This window comes from Buceros rhinoceros, unplaced genomic scaffold (assembly GCF_000710305.1).
Source record: "Buceros rhinoceros silvestris isolate BGI_N320 unplaced genomic scaffold, ASM71030v1 scaffold12260, whole genome shotgun sequence".
In the NCBI taxonomy this organism is placed as follows: Eukaryota; Metazoa; Chordata; class Aves; order Bucerotiformes; family Bucerotidae; genus Buceros; species Buceros rhinoceros.
The window spans coordinates 30,529-42,018 of record NW_010388110.1 but is presented as its reverse complement, the minus strand read 5'-3'; the positions used below and the strand labels follow the sequence as shown (position 1 = coordinate 42,018).

Genomic DNA, 11,490 nt, shown 5'->3' with positions numbered 1-11,490 from the left:
AAAGAGCTGGTTGATTGTCATTTGTGATAGCCCACTGGTGGTCACATGTCTCATCTTTGTGAGCATTGCTCTGCTCATAATCAGGTCCTCAGTCATCCTCTTCCCCCAGGCTGTTCCGGTCTCACCATGAAGCTCACAGTTTCCATGCCCTGCTGTCCTGTATCTGCATTTGTGGCTGTTCATGGAAGGAATTCATCTGGTCAAACTTTATAGGTGTTATTGCAATTATCATGGCAAGCATAAGGGTAGGAATAAAAAAATATGTGACAACAAACACATCTCTAATTAAAAAATAATTTAGCTGATAACTTACTCTAATACTTCAAGAGTGGATAGGAAGACAAACCATCTTTAAACAGCGTAAGACTGAACACCCAGAAACATGAACAAGACTTCGCTTTTCCCACCCTAGAAATTCTTTTGTTGAAGCACTGTAAGGCAGCGGTAGTATGGCTATGGGTTTGCTTCGGTTTACCTTGTGTCTCTCTTTCAACCCAAGTGTTAATTTTTGTTCTGGTGGCTTCAACAGCACCATGAAAGTCCACTGTTTGCAGCATTGCTCCATACAGTTCCTTACTGCACAGTAGAAATTGCTGTAAAGCAAAATAAAGACTGTCAATTGGTCAAATCTCTTAGCACTTACTCACTATTGAAAGGAATTAATGGTTCAGAACTATTCTAGAAGTGGTGAGGGACCTGTTGACTCCATAAGGCAAAATTTCCTTTTGGAAACATCAATTACCTGAAGTTTATTGAGAGAATTTTTGGAGAAGAAATAATTTTTCTATTTCATAGGCAAAAAAAAAAAAAAAAAAAAGTACATAAAAAGAAAGCCGGAAGGAAGACTCTTCCCATGAACAGCCACATACCTGAGGTCCAGATAAAAATTAAAACTTAGGTGATGCAAGATGTGTTGTTTAATGATTAAGTATCCAAACCATTCAACAGAAATAACTGACAGAAAAGCAAAGATGTGACTAGCAAGTTTTCCATACTAGATAGTCTAGAGACCACTCCGTCATTCAGTAAGAAAGGGGTAAGAAGTTCAGCCCAGCAACACTAGACATGAAACTGTGTAACATCCCTGGTGATAAGCCCTCTCCAGGCTTGCTGCTGCCCCAGTCGTGCCACACGCAAGCCCAGAAGTGGCTTACTGACAGCTTGAATAGGCCATTTTTAGCTGTAGTCACACCTCTGGCTGAGTGTAGTCATATGCCAAAAGCAAACAGACTCCTGCTTTATTTTTGCTCTAGAGCCATTGGTATCCATGGGGTGGGGTTTTTTAAACAATATAATTTAAAACTGACACTCTCGTCTCTTTCCCACCAGCCTGAAAAGTCGCGGCTCCAAGAAGCACATCAAGGGCTCCAAAATAGATGTGAGAGGAACAACAGCAAGGCTCACAGTTACAGGGAAGCTTAAGGTCAAGAGCACAGCCATTAGAAGATACAGGTAACTTACCTGCCGGAGCTCAAATCCTTGTTGTATAAAGAGATTGTTGGCCAGGGTTAAAACATATCTTTCGCCAAGGTTTTGCAGTTCTAAAAGCAGTGCCTGCAACGCTTTATGGTTAAGGTCCCCATCCTTGTTACACTGGGAATATTAAAAAGACAACAATTACAACGATTCCTCCATACAGCTTTGGTTGTTAATTTGCATCCTAATTAGATTACACTATACGACCAACTCCTGATGTACGGATTTCTAAACCCAGCTAGCCTAAGCTTTATAGCTTGATCCTCCTTCAAATGAGACCACTGAAGGCTTCAGCATTGCCCTCATGGAAGACCTGGCCCTCAACAAAGAAACTCCTCGCATCAGGCATTTCGTACTGGCTTGGGCAGACTCTGTCTGTGAGATCTTGATGCCCTCCAGTGGCAGGCTCCAGTGCCTTACACCGTGCTTCTCCTGCCGTGCAGCGAAGACAAGACTCCAGCACTCCCCGCCCAGGGATGCACCTGTGAGAGGGAAGGCTGCTGCTCCTGGCTTCCTTCTGGCTCCACTTCTGGGGCCGTGCTCGCAAGATCAGATCCAAGGCTCCCTCTTCCTGCAGCGTTCCTGACATGGAGCACCTGCAGTTGATGTCAAATTATGGCAATTATGACTGGGCAAAAAATGTTTTCCTTGTTTAAAAGATTTGCTATGCTGTCCTGGATAAATGGGGTAGACTTACGAAAGATATTTTCTCAGCTTCAGTCAGGATGAAATGACAGACTTGAAATTGTTCATATATTCATGTCAAAATTCACATTTCTATTAGCAAACCAAGAAGAATTTGTACTTAATCCCTCAAAATGTTACTCTCTGCTACCTCAAAATGTTTACATTTGATTTGTATTTTTATTGTTACTGTCACCTTAAATTTCAAAGCAAAAAGTTGCCTCAGGCAAGAGTTAAAAATAATTTTCTTTGAAAACATCAAAACTGGCTTTTTGCACAATCTTTGCATCAGCTTAGGAAATACATCAAACCCACAGGGCTCTTAATGGAAACCAATCTTTGCTTCTCATGTGCAAATATCTCACTGAAAAATTTCCAGCGGCTTCTCCATTATAATAATGTTGCATCATACATCGACTTAATCCTTTTTATTGCAGATACTAGATCCCCATTTCTTTCCTAAAATAATTAAGAGTCACTGTATATTTGGTTTATGTGGCAGGACTATGGTAGTCAAGGGGCTGCAGGCATGGCCTCTCTCCAAAGAGACTGGGGGCTGCCCTCATGTTGAACAGAGCTGGTTCCAGCCCTCTCCAAAATGAATTGAGTCTGTATTGCCATGACAGTAACTGCTGAGTGATGTCCCTGTCCTTATCTCCATCCACAAGCTCTTTAATCTTATTTTTTCTCCGAGTCCTTGTTCAAGAGGGAGGGTGTGAGAGTGGCAGGGTGGGCACCTGTCAGCCACCAGCCAAGGTCAACACACACTGGAAACCTCATGAGGAGGGCTTGTCTACCTTGGCTGCTGGTGACCAGCAGTCATAATGTGCACATGGCAGGGTTAGGATATGATGGGTGAAGATCTACCAGTACAGAGCCTGCTACTGACAAGAACCTCTGCCTTAGGATTATTGGTCCCTTACTACTCACGGGCACAAAGAAAAGAGAAGAAAGGTTGTAGAAAGCAGAACTTGCATTGTGGGGAGTAAAGGCACAGCAATCGGAGGGGTGGCCTTTTTCACCTCCTCCCTGCCCACCTGGGTCCCTGCGAGCTCTGAGACATTTTGACTCCTGAATGTCCTAAGTGATAAAATGCTTCCAGCCACCCAAGGGCAATCACTTCAGGTTTTTGTAATTCTCCCCACTGCCCACCCAGACTCACACTTTGAGGATTCTCATAGCAACCATGAGAGGAAGCACTTGCCTGTAATTTTGAACCAAAGTCTGATATTCTGGCAGCAGGATGGGGAAAAGCCAGAGTGCCGCCGCGCTGTGGTGTATCATCTCCCCTCATTCACGAAGCTCTTGCTCTGTGCTCGTGAGTCTGCGTGGGGGCATGGTGGGACTCACGCAAGCAGATGGCCAGGATCATAGTTCACCAAGCACGACTGTGATGGCAGCACCTGTGCTTGTATTCACGCATCTTTTCTACGAGTCCCTCACACACGTCATGCTAGGATGCCCAACATTTCCATTCAGGGAACAGCAGGGAATGGGGAAGCATTTCAGCAGGTTTCATTAATACTTACTTCTTCTATCTGAGCAGCAGTATTGTTTTTTGCACCTAGATGGATCAGGGACAGAGCAACAGAGATGCTCATCGGAGAGAAGACTATGTTTGTGTCCTCTGCATTTCTGTTGAGTTTATTGTAGAGATCAAGGCAAAACTCAGTAACTGGTCTAGAAATGGAGCCCATCATGAAGCAACTGCTGACTGGGAGCACAAAATAAAGAAGAAATTTAATGCAGCTTTTTGCCTAGCTAGATCACACTGTGACGCACCTGTCTGCCCTGAGATTGTCCCATAGCTGGTTGCTAAACAACAGAAGTTTTCTAAATTCTGAGAGTTTGAAACAGCCAATCTCACACATCTCTTCTGGTCCGTGCCACACAGCAGGAGCAGGTCTGGAAAAGGGTCCCGGGCTCACAACATCAATGAATTCCTCGGAAAGGACCGTTTTTCTGTCTTATCCCATGGTGTATCTTACTTCAGATCATAGTAGTGAAATTGGTCAACTGTGGATTAACATTTTCCTCCTCCAAAGTTGATGTATACAACTGTATCAACTCTTTCCTCTTGTAACAACATTAGTGACAGAAACTCGGTGACAGAAACAACGCCTGCATAGCAGCATGTCTGGTAACCAAAGCTATGGTATGAGGGTTTCGAACAACAGGTTTATAAAAATAAAATCACTATTAATTAAATAGAGTTTAATTTCATGTTTTCTGATATGAAAAAGGGTCATTAACAGCTATAGTGACTGAACTATAGGGAAACAGTTTGAAATCCGCTTCTTCCCTCCTCATGAGTTTTCCAGGAGCCACAGATTGAGGCAGGATACGTAATAAAAATTTCCAAACAAAGCAATAGCTCAACAGCCCTGAAAAAAGGTCTGTAAGTTCCTGCTCAACGACAGGACAAGATCTGTGTCGCTCTTTTCTTTTGCGCTGGAAACATTACAGTCTGATAGCTTTCCCATGGGTCATTTGCATTAAATCCACTCTGCTAAGAACAGCTTGGAACCAAGTTCCAGCTTGGTCCTTACCAGCAGGAGACCGTCTGAAAAAAAGGGGGTTAGAAACTCATTTCCTGTCCCTCGGGAGAAGAATTTTAAAGCTCTAGTGTGGATACCGTGGGACCACGCGAGCTTTTCTGGAATACTTATACCCAAAAAACCCCACATCACTTTCAGTGTCAAACAAATGATGTTTTGGACAGCACACCAGACAAACGTGTGAGAAGCAAAGCATACGCTCCTGCGTGCTGGCAGACATAGAGATGAGTTGCCGTGGCCTGTGTTCCAGAAACATACTTTATGTGGGGGAAAATACACAGACACAGTATGGAGAGGAGTCCCTCATGTCTCCTGTGGCACAGATCTGGCTGGCACTGTCAGCCTGTAGTGGGACAAGGACTGGCTGGGTCCACAGCCAGCTGCCAGAGCTCCTCTCCAGTGAAAAGATGGGCGAGTGCGCAGCCGGGTGGTTATTCCCACGCAGCACAGCAGGCGCTCTTTCTCACCTCTGTGCCACCCAGCTTCTGCAGCCTGCAAGGCTAAGTTACATGAGGAACTCCAGCCTGTGTCACCAGAAGGCTAAGGGTGCAAAGAGGCTGGTGCAAAGCTGAGCTTCAGGATCTTTCATCAGCAGAGCCCTCGTACAGCCTGTCCTGGGCTATCATTGTCCAGCAGCCCCTTTGAGAGGGGTCTAGAGCCTTCTTGGGAAGGCGCTGCCTGGTGCTGGGAACCTCATCACCTTCCAGCCAATGCTCTCCTACCACCCTGCTCTCCTGCTGAGGCCCCAGCTCTTCCACCACAACCACAGTCCCCACCTCACAGAGATCCTGACTTTCACAGAGATTTCTTCACTCAAAGCGCTACTCTAAATGTCGTGTGGTCCTGAAGACACAGAGTGCAGGCTACCTCTCATTCAGCCATGAGCCAGACACAAACTTTGCATGAGAAGCTGGAGCTTAGGTGCCAGAAGAAGTTACCAGGGCATTGAGAGCTGAGATACAGCATTTGTCTACCAATCTCGTCAAACCATCTTAGCTCGCAGCATGTGCCAGATAATGGGAGTGAACTCAGCCCTCAGGAAAACTGCTTCTGTGTCTTTCACGTTGCTGAATATATGAAGGTGCCTTGTGCGGCAAATGCAGACATTTCTTGCTTTTTAACTAGCTTGAAAAGCACAGCAATAATCAACGCGTCATCATGCTTCTGATAGATGCTCTGTGGGAAGACCCTGCTATGCCAAAGAAAAAGTTCACATATGTTTTACCCTGAAGTCCAGAAGTACTTTATGATAAAGACCGAATACAAATGGGCAAAACAGAAGAGAAACTCCCTAAAGGTTCTCTGAACAAACAAATTAAAGATGAGCGATATCTCATTAATTCTGAAAACAGCTGTTCTAGCTCTGCTGTTTGTCTTTGTATGACACGGTTTTCATTTTCCTTTTAAGAACAAAGTCATCTTACCACAAGGAAAACACGTTGCACTAAATAATTATTTCTCTTTTATTCCACCTTCATTACCTTGTATCCAGAGCCTTCTGAAAACAAAACTCAGTGCTTCATTAGCGTTGAAGTTTGTATTGCTCCACTTCCACACCTCTTGAAAGATCTGAAATGGAGCTGTGAATCGTTCACGGCAAATGTAGGTCATAAGGCATATTGTGGGTGTGCCCAAACCTCAGAACCAGTCAAGGATAATAAAAGAGTTAATAAACTTCCTTAGCAGGAAGGAGGCATCTCCACCCCACCCTGCAGGGAGAGGACTGACTGCCAAACATGGAGGGAGAGCCCAGGAGCTGGGGACGGGTTTTAAAAGTGAGTGCCTGGTGTACTGAGGTGGCCTCTCCTTTAGAAAAAACAGCTGGCTGTCTTCAGGGAGATGTCTAGGTACAAAACGCTACGGCCAGCTGTATGGTTTTTTTCCCACTTTGAGTGGGAAGTGCTTAGAGAGCTGCCCTGGAAACCCAAAGCAAGGGAGGATAGGTGTGGGCTGGTAGAGGAACTTTCTTTCTGCAGGACAACAGGATTTAGTGAACCTTCTTAAGCTAAATTGGGACAGGCACAAGTGTATGAATAAATAATCATCCATACACCATGCCAAAAGGCTGTGCACGTAACCTGTGTAATCATTCAGTGAGGGTTTTGGGGTTACTGCAAGGACAGTGGAGTCTGGACAAGACCGACGTGGTGTACAACAAATGGTAATGTTACTTTCCAAATATCTTGGAGTGATAAGGAGAGAAGATGCAAGAACAAAAGAAGTGTCCCGGGAAGATGACAGCTGCCATTCTGCACTAGCCCAAGCATCTGCACTGAACATTAGCTATAGTGCCGAGATGGCAAGGAGGGTTGGGGCTTTGCAGCTCATGATGTTTTGCATGATGATTCGGAACCTTTTAACGTAGCGTAGCAGATGGAAATTGCTGGTGCTGTTATATGTGAGCAAGAAGCTACCCAGGAAAAGAACTTCCTTCAGAAGAAACCACTGAATACTAGAGACCTTGTAAAGATGACAAACTCCTTCCATGGCTGTGTGAAATGAAGAACACTCTTTTTCCATAACTATTTGTGATCTGCTTTCTCTTTACAGTTTGTTTTCAGCTAAGGGCAGATGAAGTCAAAACAAAAACTCTCAAAGAGTAAAAAGCTGTGCTCAAAGCGATCCTAATTAATAGGTGTATTAGATACAACACGCAGTCAACAGGAGGAGGAGGCAGTAAATAAGGTGGGGATGCCAAGAGAGCTGTAGCCTTGTTTTTAGGATAATCCTGTGTATAATACAAGGTAAGCAAAAAGGAACCTGTTTTCCCTGATGCCACACGATAATTCTCATTGCATGCTTTACTTATTCAATCTGCCTCCCATTAAGGTGCTTTAATGCAGACTCATTTCTCAACCACAAATGAAAACAGAATTGGCAGTGTCTATGCTAGAAAATGAGCACATGCCAGACAGTACTGTCTCCTCACATGAAAAATCTGTGACTGGTGGAAGTGATTTCCTTATTTCTCGTGACTATTCACACAAAAAGACATTTCCAAGCGTTTCTGTGCTGATTTGGAGTGAAAGGGACAAACAGCACTTGAGAAAAATTACATTTCCTACAACACAGAAATTCTAATCATCCCTCTGTGACACAAAACATTTCCAAAGTAACATGCTTTAAATTAGAAATCAATACATTTCAGTACAAAATAACTTTTCAAGGGAAATGTTATCATTTTCCAAACAACTTCACCTCTCAGGCAGCTGCTTCTATGCCAGAAAGGGCTTCTGACTGCTTTTGTTGTTTTGCATCAGTACCTCCAGCATCCTTTCTGCCTCTGTCTAGTCCAACTATTCTTGCATAAACAGACACGGATTTACATGGGCCAGTTACAGGTTGCGCATGGCACGTTATTTCCTATGCCCATATGCAGCTGCACAGGCTTCTCAGCAAGCTTCTAAACATCGTTGCCAAAGCCAAGAGCTAATACACTGATAGCGAAAACTGGCATCCTCACTAACAAAACAAAATCTGAATACCACTCCTCCCTTCCTATTTCAAGAGTCATTGTTTAAGGACATAAACAATCCCCACACACACACTGGCAGTGGGGATCAGGATACAGGGGAAACGCCTAAAGCACCCAGTGGAAGAACTGCGTGCGCTCCCTCTCATCTGGTAAACATTGCAAGGCTTTTTCTTGTTCCATGGAAACCTGAGTAAAGAAGGGAAATTAACCCGTATTTCCCACTTCATGGGTAACTTTGCATAGGTCATCAGCACCATCGCTTCACGTGAAGCCCATTTTTACCCAGGTGGGGAGGGGTGCTCTAAAAGAACTTGCCCTTCAGCCCTTCTGGAGAAGCAGGAAAACATCTCTTTTCTGGTATAAGCCACGGAGCTGAGTAGTCAGTCCTGAGACAATCAGAGCTCTCTAGATAGACAGAAAGGTCCTGGAGAAATTTCAGATTTACAACCCTGTGAAACTTAGGCAAGAATCTTTAGATTCATAGCTTTGGACATGTGTTCCTAAATTCCCCATCTATGACCCGCTGAAGAACATCTCCCTTTGTGTTAGCTCTGGAGCCACCTGAGTTTTAGCAGTGTGTTTGGCTTCCTGCAGACTGTAAAGGTATCTATCTCCCCCTCTGTCCTGTCTGTAAACATAATGTTTACCAACCTCTAGACTACTTCGGATCTGCCAAAAAAAAAAAAAAAATCACAAGTTTCTTTTGAAGAAAAAAAAAAAGAATTGTTTACCTTCTCGCCCGAAGAGATTAAAGGAGGAGCACAACAGCTGAGCTCTGGAGCACGTTCTTGAGAGTACTGTATTACAAAAATTTCCCACTCTTTTGTGGGAAAGTTCAGCCTCTAGCCAATTGTTGATGATAGCAGCATGTTGCAATCTAACGCGAAGCTTCCCGCAGAAGACTGGGAAACCTATATCTAGCAACATGCTTACAGTACTTCTCTCGAAGCTGCACAACACGTTTGGCAGGTAGTATCTGCTGGCAACGTCTCCCGACTGCAATGCCAAGCCACCCTCCACTGTAAAACTGGCCGTGGCTGTACTGCTGCGCGTAGTCCCCTTCACGTTTATTTGATGGGGTGTCTCCTGGACACAGGGGTGTGCAGGGTTCATGCCAGGGTTCACAGAAACCTTGCTTAGAGCTGAGCTTGCCTGCAAAGATAGGGCAAATGAATGGGAAATGCATGAGCTTTACGTTGCCTACAGCCATCTCTCTCTCAGGTAACGAGTGAGCTTTATGTCTACGGAAGCAGATTAATTAGTGAGAGGAAGAAATATTCCTTGAACTGTACAGGAATCCTCAGCCAGGGGGTATTCTTTTAAATCGTTGGAGTTAAGAATAAAAGAAGGCCGGGAGTGGTTGATCACATAGGTTATGTCTCCAGCGAGGGAGGAGGTGAGGTGGGAGTAAAGGGGTGGTAAGCATGGAGCTGCAGCAGCACAGTGTTTATCTCCCATAACCAGCACCACTGAGCTCAGGTGCAACGCTGGGTTATAGCAGCTGGATCAGGGGTCAAAATTTAGTCCTCTAGGGTTGTATGTGGATTTGCAACCCTGAAAATTTTCTGTCTTTCCTTTCTCACCTTTTCTTTCTTCCTACAAAGCATAAACCCAACTTTGGATTCATAGGATATTTGAGGGATCAGACATGGTAAGGGGAGAAAGGAGGAAAGAGGAAGCTCTCCCGGCACCATCTTGCCCTTCCCACGCTTCTAGTGCTGAAGCTGGGCCTCCCTCTTCTTCAGGAACAGCTCCCGCTAGCTTTGCTGTTCCCTGCTCCTCTGCCAAGGTCTAATCCAGTTGCCCAGGCTCCAGAGCACATCCGAAAAGGGGGATTTGTAAACAATGCAAGATACACTGATAAAATGTGTGTCCTTCTTATCTCTATTCTTTTCCTTGCTTTTTGGCTTCCACTGGCCATTCCCTTCTTTGTTTTTTCCTCCCTGTATGTTTCTGTAGCAGTCCCTAGTCTTCCTCCTCAGTTCTTTCTGTGTCTTTATCTGGGGAGGCTCCAGAGCACATCCGAAAAGGGGGATTTGTAAACAATGCAAGATACACTGATAAAATGTGTGTCCTTCTTATCTCTATTCTTTTCCTTGCTTTTTGGCTTCCACTGGCCATTCCCTTCTTTGTTTTTTCCTCCCTGTATGTTTCTGTAGCAGTCCCTAGTCTTCCTCCTCAGTTCTTTCTGTGTCTTTATCTGGGGGGGGGGGGTTAATCTATTTCTGCATGTTGCCTTACCATGTATCTTTTCTTCTGCTGCTTTTGTGAGCCTATATTCAGTGACCCTTAGGTCTTTTTGTGTCTTTATCGGGGGGGGGGGGGTTTAATCTATTTCTGCATGTTGCCTTACCATGTATCTTTTCTTCTGCTGCTTTTGTGAGCCTATATTCAGTGACAGTCTAAGTATTCTTCAAGACTTTCCTTCTGCCGATCTCTGTGGTTTCTCTTTTCCTCCTACATCAACATTGTTCCTCCACTGCTTTATTTTAGTTGCTCTGTGCATATATTTCCCCAGAAATTCCTTGATATCAGTTTAACTGCTTTGCCTCAGGAAATGTCAATGTATGTGCAAATTCTGTATTTTCTAGGCCCTGAGGATAGTAGTCAGGGTCCAAACCCACACTGCTTTTCCAGGGGTGCCAACTGGCTCTGTACGGCATTTTTCAAGTTTCAAAACTAAACTGCTCTTCCATACCAACTTTTGTCACAACAGGACAGAATCGCAGAATCACCTGGTTGGAAGAGACCTTTAAGATTGATGATCTTTCCTCAACAGTCGAACCGTTCACCCTGCACTGCCAGGGTCCCTAGACCACGTCCCTCAGAGCCACATCCACATAAACACCTCCAGGGATAGGGACTCCACCACTTCCCTGGGCAGCCTGTTCCAGTGCTTAATGACACACTGTGTAAAGAAATTCTTCCTGATATCCAACATAGATTTCCCCTGACGCAACTTAAGGCCATTTGCTCTCGTCCTGTCATTCAAAACATGGGAGAAGAGATCGACCCCCACTTCCCCACAACCTCCTTTCAGGTCACTGTAGAGAGCGATAAGGTCTCCCCTCAGCCTCCTCTTCTCCAGACTAAACAACCCCAGTTCCCTCAGCTGCTCCTCATAAGACAAGTTCTCAGTGGTCTCTTAGACCCCTAGTTTCATTCCCCTTCTCTGAACCTGCTCCAGCATCTCAATGTCCTTCTTGTAGTGAGGGGCCAAAAACTGGACACAGTACTCAAGGTGTGGCCTCCCCAGCACCAAGTACAGGGGGACAATCACTTCCCTGCTCCTGCTGG

At 44.8% G+C, this 11,490-nt stretch overlaps 1 protein-coding gene across 1 annotated transcript in view; it reads right to left on the bottom strand.

The window, feature by feature from the left end:
- The window catches only part of LOC104501172 (leukocyte elastase inhibitor-like), a 6,673-nt gene extending 2,816 nt beyond the window's left edge, over positions 1-3,857 (bottom strand). Inside the window, exons 1-4 of the mRNA XM_010144939.1 lie at positions 3,690-3,857; positions 1,959-2,072; positions 1,462-1,593; positions 476-593 (exon numbers count right to left, since the gene is read on the bottom strand). Coding sequence (XP_010143241.1) covers positions 476-593; positions 1,462-1,593; positions 1,959-2,072; positions 3,690-3,857 — 532 coding nt within the window. The remainder of the gene's footprint in view (positions 1-475; positions 594-1,461; positions 1,594-1,958; positions 2,073-3,689) is intronic.
- Between the last annotated feature and the right edge of the window lie 7,633 nt (positions 3,858-11,490).